This window comes from Hypanus sabinus, chromosome 6 (assembly GCF_030144855.1).
Source record: "Hypanus sabinus isolate sHypSab1 chromosome 6, sHypSab1.hap1, whole genome shotgun sequence".
Lineage (NCBI taxonomy): Eukaryota > Metazoa > Chordata > Chondrichthyes > Myliobatiformes > Dasyatidae > Hypanus > Hypanus sabinus.
The window spans coordinates 8,463,316-8,486,506 of NC_082711.1; the positions used below are offsets into that span (position 1 = coordinate 8,463,316).

Genomic DNA, 23,191 nt, shown 5'->3' on the forward strand with positions numbered 1-23,191 from the left:
TCAAAGATGGTATTTGAGCTATGCCTGGCCACACAGTCATGTGTATAGAGAGAGTAGAGCAGTGGGCTAAGCACACACCCCTGAGGTGCACCAGTGTTGATCGTCAGCAAGGAGGAGATATTATCACCAATCTGAACAGATTGTGGTCTTCCGGTTAGGAAACAGAAGCTCCAATTGCAGAGGGAGGTGCAGAGATCTGGAAGACTGCAGGGTGTCCAGCCAGTAGGAGAGGTGCACACTAGAATGTTCCTCTTTGTAACGGAGTGGGACGCCACAAGCAGATCGGTCAGAGTGAGAGATGGGGTATTAAAACTCACCAACACCTCTACTTCCTCGGGAGGCTAAAAAACAAGGGGCATGCCCCATTGACATTCACCAACTTTTGTTGACACACCACAGAAAGCATCCTATCGTGGACTGGTGCTCTGCCCAAGACCCCAAGAACCTGCAGAGAGTTGTGGGCAGAGCTTAGCACATGACCGAAACCAGATTCCCTCCCATCGACGGTCTGCACTTCTCGTTGCCTCATTAAAAGCAGCCGAAGTAATTGAAGACTCCACCCAGCCCAGTTGTTTCTCTTCTTCCCCCTCCTGTTGGGCAGAAGTTGTACTACCCTGTTCCTTAACACCCTAAGATGGATTCTTGACCTCACAATCTACCTTGCAACTTTTTGTCTGCCTGCACTGTACTTCCTTTGCAGATGTTACACTTTATTCTGGGATCTGGTCTATCCGTCACCCTTGCACGTTGATGGGCTGTGCAGTGCTGGAGGTTTATATAGATGGACACATCGTGGGCTGAAGGGCCTGTACTGGGCAGCACTATTCTCTGTTCGAGGAACTCAGCAAGTCAGGTGACATCTGAAGAAGAAGATGAAGAAGAACAGCCCTTAACTCGGCAGTGGAGTTATCGGGGCACTGTCATGACGGTGTTTCCGTCGCGAGCTATTCTTGTTTTTACGAGGGAACCCTCACTCTGGAGTCCGGTGCTGACATTATTGTGCCACCAAGCGGGACAGGTGGCATCTGAGAGGGGAACAAACAGTCAATCGTTCAAGGCAAACTCCTTCATTTGGACTGGGAGGAAGAGGTAAGGGGGCTGAAAAAAAACAGAATCTGTTAGGAGAAGACAGTGGAACATGGAAGAAAGGGAAGGAGAAGGGCACCAGGGGGAGGGGGTGGGTAAATAGTGAAGGTGGGGAGGTGAAGGGAAGGAGTGAGGTGGCCATCTTAATAGGGGAAAGAAACAAAAAAAAGAGGAGAGAGCAAAAAGGAGTGATTACTGGGAGTTCAAAAAACCAATGTTCATGCCAGCAGGTTGGAGGCTACCCAGATGGAATATAAGATGCCACTCCTTCAGGCTGAGAGTGGCCTGGTCACAGCAGAAGAGAGGGTCATGGACCAGCATGTCAGAATGGGAATGAGGATTGGAATTAAATTAGTCAGAAATCCTTGCAGATGGAACAAAGGTGCTCAACAACATGGTCCTCCGATCTACACCAGTTCAGAGGAGGCTGCACTGGCAGCACCAGACAGGAGAAGACCAACAGGCTCGCAGGTGAAGCATTACCTCACTTGGAAGGGCTGTATATTTAAAATAAATCAGCCATGATTGAATGGCGGAGAAGACTTGATGGGCTGAATGGCCTAATTCTGCTCCTCTGTCTTATGGTCTTGCATTGGGGAAGTTAAATGGGGATCTGACGACCACTTAGAAGAGCAGGTGAACACAGACAGTGAGTGGCCTTTCTGCTACCTGCCTTGATAATCCTCCATCCCAGTCCCACTCTGACTGACCAGGCTGTGTTGTCCAACACCACCCTAGAGACATCCGACACAAAAATCGAGGAACAGCACCTCAACTTCTGTCTGTACAGGTTGCAGCCTCCCAGACACAATCAGCTTACGCTACAATTTCCAGTAACTCATTTCCTCGGTGTCTACCTGTTGCCAGGTTAACCCGGGAATTATCTGATGGCGTTGCTAAGTGCCTGTGATGTTGGAGCAGGTAAGTTTTTCAGACGTGCACTCATGCAGATGACACTAAACTCGACTTTGACTTTGGAAACATATCGCTTCCATCTCCCGTCGGGCAAAAGACGGCACTCAATGCCCTGGAATGGAAAAGTCTTCAAAAAGTAGTCAATATGGCCCAGTCTCAGGTAAAGCCCTCCCCAGCATTCAGTGCATCTAAATGAAGTGCTGTCACAGGAATCCATCATCAAGGACACCCATCCATGCTGCTGCAATCAGGAAGGAGGTACAGGAGCCTCAAGATCCACACCAGGTTCAGGAACAGTTATCACCCCTCAACCATCAGGCACTTGAACCGGAGGAGATAACTTCACTCACCCTGTCACTGAACTGTTCACACAACCTGTGGACTCACTTTCAAGGACTCTTCATCTCATGTTCTCAATATTTGTTTGTTTATTATTATTTTTTGCATTTTTCTCTTTGTAGTTACTGAGTATGCCCACAAGAAAATGAATTTCAAGGTTGCACAGTAAATGGTGACATATGTGTACTTTGATAATAAATTTACTTTGAACTTCTGAACTTTGAAGATACAAAAACCTGAAATCACGTATCACCAGGCTCAAGAACAGCTTCTACCAACTGTTATCAGACCTCTTATAAAACTAGTGGACACTTGACCTCACAATCTACCTCAATGATCTTCCATTTCATCGTTTACATGCACTGCACTTTCTCTGTACTTGCTACACTTTATTCTGCACTCTGTTATTAGACCTAAGGACCATAATACACAGGAACAGAATTCAGTCAATCAAATCTGCTCCATCATTCCATCATAGCTGAAATATTCCCCTCTCAACCCCATTCTCCTGCCTTCGCTCCGTAATCTTTGATGCCCTGAATAATCAAGGACCTATCAACCTGCTCTTTAATTATACCCAGTGACTTGGCCTCCACAGCCGCCTGTGGCAATGAATTCCACAGATTCGCCACCCTCTGGCTAAAGAAATTCCTCCTCATCTCTGTTCTAAAGGGAATACTTGTATTCTAGGCTGTGCCTTCTGGTTCTAGACTCTCCCACTATAGGAAACATCCTCTCCATGTCCACTCTATCTAGATCTCCGAATATTCGATAGAGCTCAATGAGGTCCCTTCCTCGTTCTTCTGAGCTCCAACTAATACAGACCCAGAGCCATCCATACATTAACCCTTTCATACCTGGGATCATTCTTACAAACCTCCTGTGGACCCTCTCCAACACTAGCACATCCTCTCTTAGATAAGGGGCCCAAGCCAGCTCATAATACTCCAAATTTTAACCGACCAATACCTTGTAAAGCCTCAGCTTTATCGAAATCCTTGCTTCTATATTCTAGTCCTCTCAAAGTGAATGTTATTATTTCACCTTGAACTAGCTCAATGCACTGTGTAGTGTATGAACAAGATGCAAGACAAGCTTTTCACTGTATCTCGGTACAGAGTAGTGAATACTGGAGATGGGATGGCATGTTGAAGTTGTACAGGATGTTGGTGAAGCCTAATTTGCAGCATTGTGTGCAATTCTGGTCACCTACCTATAGGAAATATGTCAATAAGATTTAAAGAGTGCAGAGAAAATTTACAAGGATTTGAGGATCTGAGTTATAGGGAAAGGTTGAATAGGTTAGGACTTTATTCCCTTAGAGCACAGGAGAATAAGGGGAGGCTTGATAGAGTACATAAAATTATGACGGGCACAGATAGGGTAAATGTAATCAAAGCACAGACGAGAGAAAATCGTTGGATGCTGGAAATTCAAGCAACACACACAAAATGCAGGAGTAACTCAGCAGTCCAGGCAGCGTCTAAGGAAATTAATAAACAGTTGATGTTTTGGGCCGAGACCTTTCGGCAGGAAATGTAAGCAGGCTTTTTCCACTGACGTTGAGCGAGACTAGAAGTAGAGGTCATGTGTTAAGGGTGAAAGGTAAAATGTTTAAGAACCTAAGGAGGTATTTCTTCGCTCAGGGTGGTGAGAGTGTGGAAGGAGCTGCCAGTGGAAGTGGGGGATGCAGGGTCAATTTCAATATTTAAGAGAAGTTTGGATACGTATGGGGGGCTCTGGTCTAGTGTGGATCAATGGGACTTGGCAGGATCAAGACACAACTGAGCAGACGGGTGGATGTCAGCGAGTTAGACCGGTGGGAAGAATTTAAAAGGAGAGCATCTTTTCTTCAGAGGTTAGATCAAGACAAGACTGAGCAGATGGGTGGATGTCAGCGAGTTAGACTGGTGAGAAGAATTTAAGAAGAAGACAGCTTTATAGAGCGGGTGCCAGAGTAGAGAGGATCATAGAGGGAAGCATAAATTGGGAACAAATTTCTTAGGGAAATGCCCAGCAGACATGGGGCAAATGTTCAGGGGATATTTGTGTGGCGTTCTGCATAGGTACGTTCCAATGAGACAGGGAAAGGATGGTAGGGCTCAGGAACAGTGGTGTACAAAGGCTGTTGAAAATCTAGTATAGAAGAAAATAAAAGCTTACGAAGGGTTCAAAAAACTAGGTAATGATAGAGAGCTAGAAAATTATAAGGCTAGCAGGAAGGAGCTTAAAAATGAAATTAGGAGAGCCAGAAGGGGCCATGAGAAGGCCTTGATGGACAGGATTAAGGAAGACCCAAGGCATTGTGAAGAGCAAGAGGATAAGATGAGAGAGAATAGGACCAATCAAGTGTGACAGTGGAAAAGTGTGTATGGAACTGGAGGAGATAACAGAGGTGCTTAATGAATACTTTGCTTCAGTATTCACTACAGAAAAGGATCTTGGCAATTGTAGGGATGACTTACTATGGACTGAAAAGTTTGAGCATATAGACATTAAGAAAGAGGATGTTCTGGAGTTTTTGGAAAGCATCAAGTTGGATAAGTCGCCGGGACCAGACGAGATGTAACCCAGGCTACTGTGGGAGGTGGGGGAGGAGATTGCTGAGCCTTTGACAATGATCTTTGCGTCATCAATGGGGACGGGAGAGGTTCCGGAGGATTGGAGGGTTGCAGATGATGTTCCCTTATTTGAGAAAGGGAGTAGAGATAGCTCAGGAAAATATAGACCAGTGAGTCTTACTTCAGTGGTTGGTAAATTGACGGAAAAGATCCTGAGAGGCAGGATTTATGAACATTTGGAGAGGTATAATATGATTAGGAATAGTCAGCATGGCTTTGTCTAGGGCAGATCGTGCCTTACGAGCCTGATTGAATTTTTTGAGGATGTGACTAAACACATTGATGAAGGAAGAGCAGTAGATGTAGTGTATATGGATTTTAGCAAGGCATTTGATAAGGTACCCCATGCAAGGCTTATTGAGAAAGCAAGGAGGCATGAGATCCAAGGGGACATTGCTTTGTGTATCCAGAAGGCAAAGAGTGGTTGTAAATGGATCATATTTTGCATGGATGTCGGTGACCAGTGGAGTGCCTCAGGGATCTGTTCTGGGACCCCCTTCTCGTCATGATTTTTATAAATGACCTAGATGAGGAAGTGGAGGGATGGGTTAGTAAGTTTGCTGATGACACAAAGGTTGGGGATGTTGTTGATAATGTGGAAGGCTGTCAAAGGTTACAGCGGGACATTGATAGGATGCAAAACTAGGCTGAGAAGTGGCAGATGGAGTTCAACCCAGATAAGTGTGAAGTGGTTCATTTTGGTAGGTCAAATATGATGGCCAAATATAGTATTAATGGTAAGATTGGCAGTGTGGAGGATCAGAGGGATCTTGGGGTCTGAGACCATAGGACACTCAAAGCTACTGCACAGGTTGACTCCGTGGTTAAGAAGGCGTAAGGTGCATTAGCATTCATCAATCATGGTATTTAATTCAAGAGCCGAGAGGTAATGTTGCAGCTATATAGGACCCTGGTCAGACCCCACTTAGAGTACTGTGCTCAGTTCTGATCACCTCACTACAGGAAGGATGTGGAAGCCATAGAAAGGGTGCAGGGGAGATTTACAAGGATGTTGCCTGGATTGGGGAGCATGTCTTATGAGAATAGGTTCAGTGAATGGGGCCTTTTCTCCTTGGAGTGATGGAGGATGTGTGGGGACCTGATAGAGGTGTACAAGATAATGAGAGCCATTGATAGTCAGAGGCTTTTCCCCAGGGCTGAAAAGGCTAGCAGGAGAGGGCAAAGTTTTAAGGTGTTTGGAAGCAGGTACCGAGGGGTTTGTCGGGGGTAATTTTTTTTACACAGAGAGTGGTGAGTGCGTGGAATGGGCTGCTGGCGACGGTGGTGGAGGCAGATACAACAGGGTCTTTTAAGAGACTCTTGGATAGGTACGTGGATCTTAGAAAAATAGAGGGTTATGGGTATAGGTAATTTCTGAAGTAAGTACATGTTCGGCACAGCTTTGTGGGCCGAAGGGCCTGTAGTGTGCTGTAGGTTTTCTATGTTTCTAGAATAACAGTTCAGCATTAAGTAGCTGGGCCGACTGGCCTGTTTCTGCACTGTCGCGCGTTATGGTTCCCCGACATGTCACAGTACTAAACCAATGCCGATCTTGAAACCCCTCGTCTAGTGCAGCGTGGGGGCTCTTTCATCACGACACAGCAGCGGCTCAGGGAGGAAATCACTGCCACCTTCTTCCTCAGAGGCATGGCTAACAGTGCCAGCTACGCCCTTGAATGAATGAAGAATAGCCCCAGTGTTGTCTAATTAAATTGGCTGTACCCGAGCAGTTCTGGGTGGTACAGGTCCACAAGGTGCTCGCAGCTCAGCGGCTACGTTCAAGTTACAGCGCTGATCTCGGCGGCGCTTCTGACAACGCAGCCATTCAGGTCCACAAGGCGCTCGCAGCACAATGCCCGTGTGTGCAGAGAGGCGACCCATTTCAGGGCTCGCTCACCAAACAATAAACCGATTATCTGTCACTGAATCGAGCGAGGTGTTGGGAAACAATTACCTTTTGTACACCTTTCAATCGGCCCCTTTCACCAACAATGGCACTGGAAATAGAGAAAGCGGCTGCGGGGCAGTGTCCAAGACCGAATTCAAACGCGTGGGCTTCCTCCGACCTGCACTCTGCCCGCGAGGGAATTAATACTCTGCACGGGGCTTGGCTACACTGGGAAGACTCTTTCTTTGCAGAGAAGTTGTTTAAACTGTCTCCACTCTCCAAAGTTTCGAAGTCGAATTTATTTAGGTTCAGATTCACGTGAGCAATGAGAAATTTCCTTGTTAGCAACAACACCGCCACAGATAGGCACGGAAAACAGTCATTATACACGTTTTATATGGAAAAACAGAACAACCAGACCCTTCCACCCACTATGTTGTGCCGGCCTCTTTAGAATCAGCATAACGCTTCCTTGCCACACAGCCCTCCCGTCTTTGATCATTGGTGTACCGATCTCAGAGTTTTAAATGTCCCTAGTGTACCTGCCTCCACTACCAGCCCTGGCAGGGTGTTCCATGCACCCACCACTCTCTGAGTAAAAAAAAACGTACCTCTGACATCAACCGCCGCCCCCCCCCCCCAACTTCCCTCCAAACACCTTAAAATTATGCCTCCTGGTATTAACCATTTCCACCCTGGGAGAAAGTCTCTGGGTGTCCACTGGATCTGTGCTTCTCTTCATCTTCTACACCTCTATCGTGTCCTCACCCTGCTCCACTCCAAAGAGAAAATCCCTAGCTGGCTCAATCTTTCCTGATGAAGCACACTCACTAATCCCGCTGAATGCATAAATCTACTCTGAACATATAAAGGTTTTAATCAGCACAAAAAAAAAATCTGTTAACACAAGAGATTCTGTAACTGCTGGAATCTTGAACAACACACACAAAATGCTGGAGGAACTCAGCAGGTCAGGCAGCATCTAGGTAGGGAAATACAGGTGTCCCCCCACTTTACAATGGTAGAGCATTCCTATGAAACCTTTCTTAAGCCAAAATAGCATAAAGTGAAGAACTATTAATTTATATGGGAAAAAATTTCATAAAAGCAAAAATCCGCTTTCTAATGTGAAAACAGATTACTAATGTAGGTGCTTTGTAAAAGAGAAGTGGCGTAAAGCGAACATTTGTACAGCAGGGGACACCTGTAAAAATATTTAGGGCCAAGACCCTTCAGCAGGTCCTGGTGAAGACCTTTGGCCTGAAATGCCGACTGTTTATTTCCATCCAATAAAAAGTTTGTTGTAATGCAAAGTAATCAAAGTGGTCTTATCACAGGGGTAGCCAACATTTTTATGCCATGGACCCCGACCATTAACCGAGGAGTGCACAGACCCCAGGTTGGGAGGTGTGACTAGAGCTGTGCCGGTTGGTTCAAGAACCGAATACATGGAGCTGTTCCTGAACCTGACGGTGTGGGACTTCAGGCTTCTGTACCTCCTCCCCAGTGAGAAAATGGCATGGCCCGTGTACTGGGGATACTTGATGATGGATGCTGCCTTCCTGAGGCAGCACCTCCTGAAGATACTCCCAACGCTGGGGAGGGACATACCCGTAATGTATCGGGCTGTGTCCATTACTGTCTGCAGCTTCTGACGTCCCTGCACATGCGAATTGCCGTACCAGACTGTGATGCACACTTTCAACGGTACATCTGCGGAAGATTATTAGAGTGCTTAGAGACAAACTGAACCTTTTAAGGAAGTAAAAGTACAGGTGTGATATTTCCTTATGATTGCATCTATATGCTTGGCCCAGGGCAGTTCATCTGATATGCTAATACCCAGGGATTTAAAGCTGCTTATTTATGCAACTCCAATATAAATTCTGTGCTCAGCACTCTAATTCATGAAGGCCAATGTGCCCAAAGCTCTTTTCTGACCTTAACTACCTGTGACGCCTTGTTCAAGGAACTAAGGACCTGCATTGACTGGAAATCATTGTGACACTTCCTTAAGTGGGATATATTCTCAGGCACCCACTCGTAACCGTGCCAACAGTCTCACTCTCAGTACTGAACATGTTCCCAGAATCCCCAAACAACTGTTTATTTATTTACTTGGAGACAGTATAAGGAACAGGCCCTTGGCCCTGGCACGATCACGGGACAATTTACAATGAACAATTAACCTGCTAACCAGTACGTCTTTGGGTTGTGGGAGGAAACCGGAGCACTCGGAGGAAACCCCCTCCCCCCGCATTCCACGGGGAGGTTGTACAGAGTCTCCTTCCGGAGGAGGAATTGAACTGCAAACTCCACACCCCCCGCTGTAATCGTATCCCGCTAACTGCTACACCACTGCGGCGATCCCATGAACGCGTTGACATGGAGTGCACATAGGACACAGAACAGTATATTGCCACCGGCACAGTCATCAGTATTGTGTATTGGGTGGTGGCAGGCTGAGACACAGGAGCCAAGGAGTCTCTTTGTTCTCCATCCACCATTCAAGAGAATCTCAGACAAGAATGTGTATCAACCATGTACATTGGGACGTTAGGGTCCCAGTCCACAGCTAGACGACAGAGTGATAAAGATGGCATGTGCCCCGCTTGCCACCATTGCTCGGCTTCTCTGAGGATCATCAGCTTGTGGTGGTGGAGAGGCTGTCTGGAGTTTAGCTCCTGGTAGAGTCACCCATCCTCCAAGCAAGCCACACCCTTGCCGTGGCTTGGAGGCTTGTGTGACCCGGAGAGGTGAGCTAGCTGGAGACAGACCTTCATGCTTTGGGTCTTGGTAGGGTCACCCATGCCAAACAGGTCAAAGGTTAGAGGCCAGACTATGAGTAGTCTACTGGTCCACCAGGTTCAGGGGTTCAGCTCAGGGCTAACAACCCTGACAGGTCAAACAAAACTGTTATGGAAACAGTAATGACAAATATGTGGCCTCCTGTATATCGGTGAGACCCGACGTAGATTGGGAGACCACTTCATCGAGCACCTATGCTCCGTACACCAGAACAAGCGAGATCTCCCAGTGGCCACCCATTTTAATTCCACTTCTCATTCCTATTCTGATCTGTTCATCCATGGCTTCCTCCACTGTCAGGATAAGGCCATACTTAGGCTGGAGGAACAACACCGTATATTCCATTTGGTTAGCCTCCAACTTGATGGCATAAACATCAATTTCTCAAATGTCCAGTAATGCCCCCCCATCATTTCCCACCTCTTGTCTGTCTTTCATGTTATCTCCTTGCCCCCCATCACCTCCCTCTGGTGCTCCTCCCATTCCCCTTTTATCTTTCTTCCATGACCTTCTGTCTCCTTCACCAATCAACTTCCTAGCTCTTTGCTTCATCCCTCCCCTTCCAAGTTTCACCCATCGCCTGGTGTTTCTCTCTCCCCTCCCCCCACCTGTTAAATCTACTCCTCAGCGTTTCTTCTTCAGTCCTGCCGAAGAGTTTCGGCCGGAAACATTGACTGTACTCTTTACCATAGAAGCTGCCTGACCTGCTGAGTTCCTCCAGCATTGTGAGTGTGTTGCTTGGATTTCCAACATCTGCAGATTTTCTCGTTTGTTATGTTCTCTGTGTGGATTCTGTTGGTATAGCTTGTCATCCTTTGCACATTGGTAGTTTGTCAATCTTCGTTTATATCTGTTTTTTTCCATAATATGTTATTTTATTTATTTTTCCCCAGTAAATGCCTGCAAGAAAATGAGACTCGATGTAGTATTGGTAACAAAAATTGCTGGAGGAACTCAACACGTCAGACAGCATCTACAGAGAGAAAGTTCAAAGTAAATTACATACTACCCTGAGATTCATTTTCTTGTGGGCATTCACTGTAAATGCAAAGAAACAGCATAAATCAGTGAAAAACCACACACAAGATGGACAAACCAGTGTGCAAAAGACAGCAAACTGTGCAAATACAAACAGAAAGAAAGCAATAATGAATAAATAAGCAATACATCTTGAGAACATAAGCTGAAGAGTCTGTGAAAGTGAGCCCATGGGTTGTGGGCACAGTTCACTATCAGTGTGAGTGAAGTTATTGGAATGTAGAAGATTGAGAGGGGATTTGATAGAAGTATGCAAAATTAAGAGTAAATGCAAGCAGGCTTTTTCCAATTAGGTTGGCTGGGACTACAACCAGAGGTCATGGGTTAAGGGTGAAAGGTGAAAGGTTTATGGGAACATGAGGGGAAACTTCTTCACACAGAGGGTGGAACGAGCTGCCAGCACAAATGGTGCATGTGAGCTCGATTTCAACATTTCAACATGACCCTTAAACTGAGTGAGATTATCCCCTCTGGTTCAAGAGCCTGATGGTTGAGGAGTAATACATATTCCTGACCCTGGTGGTTCCTGGACCTTCTTCCTGACGGCAGCGGTAAGAAGGGGGCATGGCCTGGGTGGCGGGGTCCTTGATGAAAGATGGTGCTTTCTGCGACATCGCTCCTTGTAGACATGTTCACCCGTGATGAACAGTCAACGTTTCAGACTGAGATTGGTCCTGATGGAGGGTCTTGGCCTAAAACATTGACAGCTCACTCCCCTCCATAGAAGCCGCCTGTCCTGCTGAGTTCCTCCAACATTGTGTGTGTGTTACTCTGGACTTGCAGCATCTGCAGAATCTGTTGCGCATAAGGTACTCCGATAAAAAATTTACCTTGAAGATCACAGGCAAACCATCATCCCTGCAGCCTTGGGAGAGATAGTGACACCTGGATTGGCAGGCCAGGGGCGTCAGTCTGTAACCAGAGACACAGGAGAGGCACAACCCTTCTGGGTGGAGCCAGTAACCCAGGACACACTTAACACCCAGGATCTCAGAACAGAAATCCCTGCTGGGGAAAATGGAAACAAAGAAACACAGAACAGGACAAACACAGTACAGGCCCTTCACTGCACTTCACCCCCCCCCCCCCCAGCCCAGCCCCACAATGCTTGCTGACCCTTTAACCTGCTCTAAGTTCATTGAGGCCATGGACATACAGTACTGGGCAGAAGTTTGAGGCGCACGGTATATCGCTAGAGTGCCTAACACAGGACTGTATTTGTCCATGGGGAGCGGAGAGCGAATTTGTACATCTGGCGGAAGCAAAGGATGTTGGGAATGGCGAGGGTGGAGTGCCATGGGAGGGAAGTGGGAGAGGGGGCAGAGAGTGGGTGCCAGGGATGCTGGTGACACAGGTGCAGATACACCTGAGATACCGGGCAGGGTAATTCAATTCCAAACAATTGGTTTATTGATCATTACAGAATGTCTCTGGTGCTTCCCGCTCTCTCCCTTCTCCCTTCCCCTTTTCCCAACCGTGATTCCCCTCTCCATGCCCCCTTCCCACTCACAGTCCACAACAGAGACTCATATCAGAATCAGGTTTATCATCACTCACATATGCTATGAGATTTGTTGTTTATTTTTGTGGCAGCAGTACTGTGCAATACAGAAAATTACTACAGTGCTGTGTAAGGTTGTTAGCTCCCTAGCACACACATGCGCCTAAGACTCTTGCACAGTACTGTATAAGTTGGCACCGGAATGTACAGCGACACTTGTGGGCTGCCCCCAGGCGCACCTTCGGTTGCGTTAGTTGTTACACGAAGGACGTGTTTCACTGTACGTTTCCATGTATACGGATGATAGAAAAATGGAGGGAGGGGCTATGTTGATCTTACGATAGGTTAAAGTCAGCACAGCAATGTGGGCCAAAGGGCCTATACTGTGCTGTAATGTTTGCCGTTCCTTGTAATAAATAATAAATAATAAATTTGAATCTGATCAATCTAACCCTTCCCTCCCACTTAACCTTCCATTTTTCTTTCATCCATGTACCTATCTATTAAACACCCCCAATATATCTGCCTCTACCACCACCCTCAGGACGTTCCACACAGCCACCACTCCGTGCAAAAACTTACCTCTGACGTTCCCCCCTACACTTCCCTCCAAACTCTGTAAAATGTTACCCCCTCATATTAGCCACTTCTACCCAGGGGAGCAGTGTCTGGCTCTCTGCTCTGTCTATGCCTCTTATCGTCTTGTGGAGAAGGACAGAAGGACACAGCGTGTCGGGCAGTATGTGGAGAGGAAGGTTTCAAGACCTTGACCAGGACCGAGATCCGGAGCGAGGAGGGTGCAATCTGGTAGTTGTCCATCGTGTCCGATGATGACAGGAGGCCTGTGTGGGAGAGTTTTTAAAGTGGAAAAGCCCTTGCACTGGGGCAGTTCCACTCTCTCGACCTCAGAAATCTGGGTGCAGTGGTACGAGTGGTCATCACAACTGGCGTCTTCATGGTTGTGCTGGCTGACCGTGACTACTTCCATGCCCGGCCATGGCCTTTGCTCTCCGTGGAGCGTGTTGCAGAATGGCCTTCCTGGCTGCTGAATCCCACCATAGGTCTCATCCTCCCAGTGAGTCAGAGCTGACTACATGTTAGGACAGGCATGACCCTACCTCACTGGGGTATGAGGCCTAGTTTCTCGGAGCCGTATACCAGGGTGTGGTCACCGTCGCATGCAGACAGCTACTGGAAAGCTGAGTGTCCTTTGGGGTCCGAAGGTGAGTGAGCTGCCCCGAATGGGCACGACAAGCCCCTGCACCAGAGGAGCTACCTCTCGCTGGGCAATCCATTGTGTTTCAGCACAACACACAGGGAGCTCCCAGCCAATACACCCCTACACCTGCTTAACTGCACTAGGGCCTACACTCCCCCCCCCCCCCATAGGCTGCAGACCCACTGATCACTGTCGGAAAACGTACAAGGATTTTGATAGAACTTTACCAGGTTACAGGGAAATAGGTTAAAAATATATGCAGTGGGATCTAAACCAGATAGAAACATGGGCTGAAAAGTAGCAGATGGAATTTAATGCAGACAAGTGTGAGGTGCTACACGTTGAGATGACAAACGAGGGTAGGACTTGCACAGTGAATGGTAGGGCACTGAGGAGTGTGGTAGAACAAAGGGATATGGAATACAGGTCCATAATTCATTGAAAGTAGCATCACAGGTAGATAGGGTTGTTAAGACAGCTTTTGGCACACTGGCTTTCATAAATCAATGTATTAAGTACAGGATTTGGGATGTTATGTTGAAGTTCTATAAGACGTTGGTGAGGCCAAATTTGGAGCATTTTGTGGAGATCTGGTCAACTGCCCACAAGAAAGCTATCAATAAGATTGAAAAGAGTCCAGAGAAAATTTACAAGGATGTTGCTGGGACTTGAGGACCTGAATTACAGGGAAAGGTTGAATAAATTAGCACTTTATGCTCTGGAATGTAGAAGACTGAGGAAAGATTTGATAGGGGTGTACAAAATTATGAGGGGTATAGATAGGGTAAATACAAGCAGGCATTTTCCACCGAGGTTGAATGTGACCTCAACAAGAGGGTGAAAGGTGAAATCTTTAAGGAGAATATCCACAATATCCTGCAGTGGGGGGGGGGGGGGAGAACAACCGGAGGTCGTGGTACATATTGGTACCAATGACATAGAAGAGGTCCTGAAAACAGACTACAGGGAGTTAGGAAGGAAGTTGTGAAGCAGTACTGCAAAGGTAGTAATCTCGGGATTACTGCCTGTGCCACATGACAGTGAGAATAGGAATAGAATGAGGTGGAGGATAAATGCGTGGCTGAGGGTTTGGAGCAGGGGGCAGGGATTCAGATTTCTGGATCATCGGGACCTCTTTTGGGGCAGGTGTGACCTGTACAACAAGGATGGGTTCCACTTGAATCCCAGGGGGACCAATATCCTGGCAGAGAGATTTGCTAAGGCTGTTGGTGAGAGTTTAAACTAGAATTGTTGGGGGGGTGGGAACCGAACTGAAGAGACTGGGGAAGAGGTGGTTGGCTCACAAATAGAGAAAGCTTGGAGACAGTGTGAGAGGGAGAATAGGCAGGTGATAGAGAAGGGATGCGCTCAGACTGAAGGTGTGAGATGTATCTATTTTAACGCAAGGAGTATTGTGAACAAAGCAGATAAGCATAGAGTGTGGATCAGTACTTGCAGATATGATGTGGTGGCCATTACAGAGACTTGGATGGCTCAGGGACAGAAATGTTTACTTCAAGTGCCGGGTTTTAGATGTTTCAGAAAGCACAGGAAGGGAGGCAAAAGAGGTGGGGGCGTGGCACTGTTGATCAGAGATAGTGTCACGGCTGCAGAAAAGGTGGATGTCATGGAGGGATTGTCTATGGAGTCTCTGTGTGTGGAGATTAGGAACAGGAAGGGGTCAATAACTCTACTGAGTGCTTTTTGTAGGCTGCCTGATAATAACCGGGATATCAAGGAGCAGATAGGGATACAGATCCTGGAAAGGTGTAATAATAACAGAGTTGTCGTGGTAGGAGATTTTAATTTCCAAAATATTGATTGGCATATCCGCAGAGTAAGGGGTTTAGATGGGGTGAAGTTTGTTAGGTGTGTTCAGGAAGGTTTCTTGACACAATATGTAGATAAGCCTACAAGAGGAGAGGCTGTACTTGATCTGGTATTGGGAAATGAACCTGGTCAGGTGTCAGGTCTCTCAGTGGGAGAGCATTTTGGAGATAGTGATCATAATTCTATCTCCTTTACAATAATTTTGGAGAGAGATAGGAACAAACAAGTTAGAAAAGTGTTTAATTGGAGTAAGGGAAATTATGAGGCTATCAGGCAGGAAATTGGCAGCTTAAATTGGGAAGAGATGTTCTCAGGGAAAGGTATGGAAGAAATGAGGCAAATGTTCAGGGAATATTTGTGTGGAGTTCTGCATAGGTACGTTCTAATGAGACAGGGAAGTTATGGTAGGGTACAGGAACTGTGGTGTACAAAGGAAGAAGAAAAGAAAATCTTATGAAAGCTTCAGAGAGCTAGGTAATGTTAGAGATCTAGAAGATTATAAGGCTAACAGGAAGGAGCCTAAGAAGGAAATTAGGAGAACCAGAAGGGGCCATGAGAAGGCCTTGGCGGGCAGAATTAATGAAAACCCAAAGGCATTCTACAAGTATGTGAAGAGCAAGAGGATAAAATGTGAAAGAATAGGACCTATCAAGTGTGACAGTAAGAAAGTGTGTATGGAACCGGAGGAAATAGCAGAGGTACTTAATGAATACTTTACTTCAGTATTCACTATGGAAAAGGATGTTGGTGATTGTAGTGATGACTTGCAGCAGATTGAAAAGCTTGAGCATGTAGATATTAAGAAATAGAGGATGTGCTGGAGCTTTTGGAAAGCATCAAGTTGGATAAGTCGCCGGAACCAGATGAGGTGTACCCCAGGCTACTGTGGGAGGTGAGGAAGGAGATTGCTGAGCCTATGGCGATGATCTTTGCATCATCAATGGGAATCAGAGAGGTTCCGGAAGATTGGAGGGTTGCGGATATTGTTCCCTTATTCAAGAAAGCGAGTAGAGGTAGCCCAGGAAATTATAGACCAGTGAATCTTACTTCAGTGGTTGGTAAGTTAATGGAGAAGATCCTAAAGGGCAGGATTTATGAACATTTGGAGAGGTATAATATGATTAGGAATAGTCAGCATGGCTTTGTCAAGGGCAGGTCGTGCCTTACGAGCCTGATTGAATTTTCTGAGGATATGACTAAACACATTGATGAGGGAAGAGCAGTAGATGTAGTGTATATGGATTTCAGCAAGGCATTTGATAAGATACCCCGTGCAAGGCTTATTGAGAAAGTAAGGAGGCATGGGATCCAAGGGGACATTGCTTTGTGTATCCAGAACTGGTTTGCCCACAGAAGGCAAAGAGTGGTTGTAGATGGGTCACATTCTGCATGGAAGTCGGTGACCAGTGGTGTGCCTCATGGATCTGTTCTGGGACCCTTACTCTTCCTGATTTTTATAAATGACCTGGATGAGGAAGTGGAGGAATGGGTTAGTAAGTTTGCTGATGACACAAAGGTTGGGAGTGTTGTGGATAGTCTGGAGAGCTGTCAGAGGTTACAATGGTACATTGATAGGATGAAGCATGAGTCACATGTATTAGTTTTGCAATGGAATAAAGAGACAAGGTATTAAGTTAGATAAGTCATCGGGACACTACAAGATATACCCTAGGCTACTGTGGGAAGCGAAGGAGGAGATTACTGAACCTCTGGTGATGATATTTGTATCATTAATATGGACGGGAGAAGTACCAGAGGATTGGAAGGTTGCAAACGTTGTTCCCTTGTTCAAGAAAGGGAGTAGAGATAACCCTGGAAGTTACAGACCAGTGAGTCTGACTTCAGTGGTGGGCAAGTAGTTGGAGAAGATCCTGAGGGGCAGGATTTATGAGCATTTGGAGAGACATCATCTGATTAGGGATAGTCAGCATGGCTTTGTCAAGGGCAGGTCATGCATTATGAACCTGATTGAATTCTTTGAGGATGTAACAAAACACATTGATGAAGGTAGAGCAGTGGATGTAGTGTACATGGATTTCAGGAAGGCATTTGAAAAGGCTCGTTCAGTAAGTAATGACGCATGGGTTCCAGGGAGACCTTGCTTTGTGGATCCAGAACTGGCTTGCCTACAGAAGGCAAAGGGTGGTTGTAGATGGTTCGTATTCTGCATGGACCAGTGACCAGAGATGTTCCGCAGGGATCTGTTCTGGGACCCCTCCTCTTGGTAAAATTTATAAATAAGCTGGATGAGGAAGTAGAAGGGTTAGGTTAGTAAGTTTGATGATGACACAAAAGTTGGGGGTGTTGTGGATAGTCTGGAGAGTTGTCAGAGGTTACAGCGTGATATTGATAGGATGCAGAACTGGGCTGAGAAGTGACAGTTGGAGTTCAACCCAGATAAGTGTGAAGTGGTTCATTTTGGTAGGTCAAATATGATGGCAGAATATAGTATTAATGGTAAGACTCTTGGCAGTGTGGAGGATCAGAGGGATCTTGGGGTCTGAGTCCATAGGACGCTCAAAGTAGCTGAGCAGGTTGACTCTGTGGTTAAGAAGGCATACGGTGTATTGGCCTTCATCAATAGTGGAATTGAATTTAGGAGCTGAGAGGTAATGTTGCAGCTATATAGGACCCTGGTCAGACCCCACTTGGAGTACTGTGCTCAGTTCTGGTCGCCTCACTACAGGAAGGATGTGGAAGCCATAGAAAGGGTGCAGAGGAGACTTACAAGGATGTTGCCTGGATTGGGGAACATGCATTAAGAAGACAAGTTGAGTGAACTCGGCCTTTTCTCCTTGAAGCGAAGGAGGATGAGAGATGACCTGATAGAGCTGTGTAAGATGCTGAGAGGCATTGATCGTGTGGATAATGAAAGGCTTTTCCCCAGGGCTCAAATGGTTGCCACAAGAGGACACCGGTTTAAGGTGCTGGGGAGTAGGTACAAAGGAGATGTCAGGGGTAAGATTTTTACGCAGAGAGTGGTGAGTGCATGGAATGGGCTGCTGGCAATGGTGGTGGAGGCAGATACGATAGGGTCTTTTAGGAGACTTTTGGATAGGTACATGGAGCTTAGAAAAATAGAGGGCTATGGGTAAGCCTAGTAATTTCTAAGGTAAGGACATGTTCAGCACAACTTTGTGGACCAAAGGGCCTGTATTGTGCTGTAGGTTTTCTATGTTTCTCTGAGAACCTGAGGGGCAATATCTGCATTATGAAGGTGGTGTGGGTGTGGAATAAGCTGTCAGCAGATGTGGTGGCTGTAGGTTCGACTTCAGCCTTTAAGAGAAATTTGGATAAGTATATGGATGGGAGGGATATGGAGAGCAATGTTCGAGGTGCGGGTCGATGGGACTAGGAAGAATAACAATTCAGCACGGACTAGATGGGCCAAAGGGCCTGTTTCTCAGCTGTAGTGCTCGGTTACTCAGAGTGAGTGAATCAGATCACCCCTCAGCTTCTGAAACTCACAAATAGTCACAACATGTCCAGTCTCCCCTCAGAATTCAAGCCATCCAGTTTCAGTAGCATCCTAGTGAATATTTTAAGACCATAAAACATAGGAGCAGATTAGGCCATTGGGCCCATTGAGTCTGCTCCATTATGTCTGATTTACTTCCCCACTCAACCTCATTCTCCTGCCTTCTGCCCATAACCTTTAAAGCCTTTACCAATCAAAAACTTATCAATCTCCGCTTTATGTACACCCAATGATGGTCACCATGAGAGATGGCAATGAGTTCCACAGATTCACGACCTTCTGGTTAAAGAAATGTTTTCTGCACTCTTTCTAGCTTAATGACAACTTTCCTGTAGCTAGGCAACCAGAATATGATGGGCTGAATGGCCTAATTTTGCTCTTATGTCTTATGGTCTAATGCTCTAATTGAGGCCTCACGAATGATGTGCTGAATGTTAAACTCAGTGTTCTGGCTATTGAAGGTCAGCGTGCCAAATGTGCTCTTTGTTGCCCTACCCTACCTGTGTTGCCAAGTGTGACCCTGAGCCCTTCAGTCTCATATGCCCCATGACTCAGTCAAGTGAATGACTGTGTAGCCCACAACGCAATCGGGTGGGTGCGTGGCCCATGACATCACTTGGATGCGGGACGTGCTTGACCTGTGCTCTTCGTGGCAGAGTGACACACACATGTGTGTGTGTGTGTGTGTATAGACACGTAAGACAGACCCTGGGGCAACAATGTGAATCTATAAACATATAACATATAACAATCACAGCACGGAAACAGGCCATCTCGGCCCTCCTAGTCTGTGCCGAACTCTTAATCTCACCTAGTCCCACCTACCCGCACTCAGCCCATAACCCTCCACTCCTTTCCTGTCCATATACCTATCCAATTTTACCTTAAATGACACAACTGAACTGGCCTCTACTACTTCTACAGGAAGCTCATTCCACACAGCTATCACTCTCTGAGTAAAGAAATACCCCCGCATGTTTCCCTTAAACTTCTGCCCCCTAACTCTCAAATCATGTCCTCTCATTTGAATCTCCCCTACTCTCAATGGAAACAGCCTATTCACGTCAACTCTATCTATCCCTCTCAAAATTTTAAACACCTCGATCAAATCCCCCCTCAACCTTCTACACTCCAATGAATAGAGACCGAACTTATTCAACCTTTCTCTGTAACTTAAGTGCTGAAACCCAGGTAACATCCTAGTAAATCGTCTCGGCACTCTCTCTAATTTATTGATATCTTTCCTATAATTCAGAGACCAGAACTGTACACAATATTCCAAATTTGGCCTTACCAATGCCTTGCACAATTTTAACATTACATCCCAACTTATGTACTCAATGCTTTGATTTATAAAGGCCAGCGTTCCAAAAGCCTTCTTCACCACCCTATCTACATGAGACTCCACCTTCAGGGAACTATGCACTGTTATTCCTAGATCTCTCTGTTCCACTGCATTCCTCAATGCCCTACCATTTACCCTGTATGTTCTATTTGGATTATTCCTGCCAAAATGTAGAACCTCAGACTTCTCAGCATTAATCTGAGATGCAAAGGGACTTGGGAGTCCTTGTGCAGAACTCACTGAAGGTTAACTTGCAGCTTGAGTCAGTGGTGAGGAAGGCAAATGCCATGTTAGCATTCATTTCAAGAGGACTAGAATACATGTGCAAGGATGTGATGCTGAGGCTTTATAAGGCACTGGTGAGGTCTCACCTTGAGTATTGTGAATAGTTTTGGTCCCCTCATCTTAGAAAAGATGTACTGCCATTGGAGAGGGTCCAGAGGAGGTTCACAAGGATTATTCCAGGAATGAAAGGGTTATCATACGATGGCCCTGGGTCTGTACTCACCGAAATTCAGCAAGATGAGGGGGGATCTCATTGAAACCTTTCGAATGTTGAAATACCTAGACAGAGTAGATATAGAAAGGCTGTTTCCCATGGTGGGAGAGTCTAGGACAAGAAGGCAGAGCCTCAGGATAGAGGGGCAGGCTTTCAAAACAGAGATGCAGAGAATTTTCTTTAGCCAAAGGGTGGTGAATTTGTAGAATTTGTTGCCACATGCAACTGTGGAGGCCAGGTCTTTGGATGTATTTAAGGCCTCCCATAGCTTCTTGATTGGACATGAGGAGGAGATAGAAAAAAAGGATCAGCCATGATTGAATGGCAGAGCAGACTCGATGGGCCAGATGGCCTAATTCTGCTCCTATGTCTTCTGGTCTTATAGTCTAATAGTGAACTGGGCCTGTTCCACTGGTAACCATGAGAGCACGGCCTGACCCAGGCACACAGCGATCCCTGGGTGCCAATGAACATCACAGCACAGAAAAAGAGTTTTCGGCCCATCTAGTCAATGCCAATCTGATCTTTTGTCTAGCGCCATTGACCCACACCTGGACCATAGCCCTCCCATCCATGTACTTATCCAAACTTCTCTTAACTATTGCAATTGGACCCACATCCATCACCTCTGCTGGCAGCTCACTCCACACTCTCACCACCCTCAGAGTGACGAAATTTGCCCTCAGGTATCCCTTAAATATTTCAGCTCCCCCTTAACCTATGACCTCTATTTATAGAATCATACAGCATTACAGCGATCCCGCATTAGTGGTGGACCAATCAATTCGAAGAGAGAGAGAGTTTCGCACAGGACAGGGAAAGGAGTTTAAAAAAGGAGCGTTTTGCGGGGCTCAGTGCATTAGAACAGGGGGTATGACTGCGAGGCCGGTGTTCTGTACTGTGTGTCAGATGTGGGATATCCAGGAGACTCCCAGCCTCCCTGATGGCCACATCTGCACCAGGTGCATCGAGCTGCAGCTCCTTAGAGACCAAGTTAGGGAACTGGAACAGCAACTCAATGACCTTCCACTTGTTAGGGAGAGTGAGGAGGTGTTAGAGAGGAGCTACAGGCAGGTAGTCACCCCATGGATTCAAGAGACAGGTAAGTGGGTGACTGTCAGGAGAAGGAAGGGAGGGCGTCAGGTAGTGGAGAGCACCGGTGTGGCTGTCCCCCTTAACAATAAGTACTCCATTTTGAGTGCTGTTGGGGGGGATGACCTACCTGGTGGAAGCAACAGTGGCTATGCCTCTGGCACAGAGTCTGGCCCTGTGGCTCAGAAGGGCAGGGAAAGGAAGATGATGGCAGCAGTGATAGGGGACTCTATAGTTAAAGGAATAGATAGGCGATTCTGTGGATGCGAAAAAGAAACAAAGATGCTAGTTTGCCTCCTATATGCCAGGGTTCATGATGTTTCTGATCACGTCCACAATATCCTGAAACGGGAGGGAGAACAGCCAGAGGTCGTGGTACATACTGATACCAACAACATAGGTAGAAAAAGGTAGGAAGTCCTGAAAACAGAATACAAGGAGTTAGGAAGGAAGTTGAGAAGCAGGACCTCAAAGGTAGTAATCTCGGGATTACTGCCTGTGTCACACGACGGTGAGTACAGGAATAGGGAGAGCTGAAGGATAAATGGGTGGCTGTGGGATTGGAGCAAGGGGCAGGGGTTGCACTTGAATCTGAGGGGGACCAATATCCTGGCGGGGAGGTTTGCTAAGGTTACTGGGGAGGGTTTAAACTAGAATTGCAGGGGAGTGGGAACCGAAGTGAAGAGGCAGAGGATGGGGAGGTTGGAGCTCAAGTAGAGTCAGCTTGCAGAGAGTTTGTGAGGAAGGATCGGCAGATGTTAGCACAAAGATGCGTTCAGTCTGATGGTTTGAGATGTGTCTATTTTAATGCAAGAAGTATCATAAACAAGGCAGATGAGCTTAGAGCGTGTATCAATACGTGGAACTATGACGTTGCGGTAATTACAGAGACTTGGATATCTCAAGGGCAGGAATGGCTGCTGAATGTACCAGGCTTTAGATGCTTCAGAAAGAACAGAGAGGGAGCAGAAGAGGTGGGGGAATGGCATTGCTAATTAGGGATAGTATCACGGCTGCAGTAAAGGAGGAAGTCATGGTGGGATTGTCTACTGAGTCAGTGTGGGTGGAAGTCAGAAACAGGAAAGGGGCAATAACGCTACCGGGTGCTTTTTATAGACACCCTCCAGTAGTAACAGGAACATCGAGGAGCAGATTAGGAGGCAGATTCTGGAATGGTGCAATCATGATAGGGTTGTTGTGATGGGAGATTTTAACTTTCCTTATGCTGATTGGCATCTCTTTAGCACAAGGGGTTTAAATGGGGTGGGGTCTGTTAGGTGTGTAGGAAAGTTTCCTGACACATTATGTAAAGCCAACTAGAGGAGAGGCTGTACTTGATCCGTATTGGAAAATGACCCTGGTCAGTGGGAGAGCGTTTTGGAGGTAGTGATCACAACTCTACCTCCTGCAACTCCATCACCTAACACTGGAGAAAGATAGGAAGACACAATTTGGGAAAACATTTAATTGGGATGGGAGAAATATGATGCTGTCAGGCAGGAATGTGGGAGCATAAATTGGGAGCAGATGTT

The 23,191-nt window shown here is 46.4% G+C and overlaps 1 protein-coding gene across 4 annotated transcripts in view; it reads right to left on the minus strand.

Annotated features, from left to right (window-relative positions):
• Positions 1-14,317, minus strand: part of LOC132395284 (mucin-2-like) — a 293,232-nt gene extending 278,915 nt beyond the window's left edge. For 2 of the 4 annotated variants that reach the window (XM_059971639.1, XM_059971637.1), the window contains exons 1-3: positions 11,526-14,317; positions 10,362-10,557; positions 8,461-8,562 (exon numbers count right to left, since the gene is read on the minus strand). In XM_059971639.1, coding sequence (XP_059827622.1) covers positions 8,461-8,562; positions 10,362-10,521 — 262 coding nt within the window. In that variant the 5' untranslated portion in view covers positions 10,522-10,557; positions 11,526-14,317. The remainder of the gene's footprint in view (positions 1-8,460; positions 8,563-10,361; positions 10,558-11,525) is intronic. The other 2 variants (XM_059971640.1, XM_059971641.1) reach the window with 2 other exon arrangements.
• Between the last annotated feature and the right edge of the window lie 8,874 nt (positions 14,318-23,191).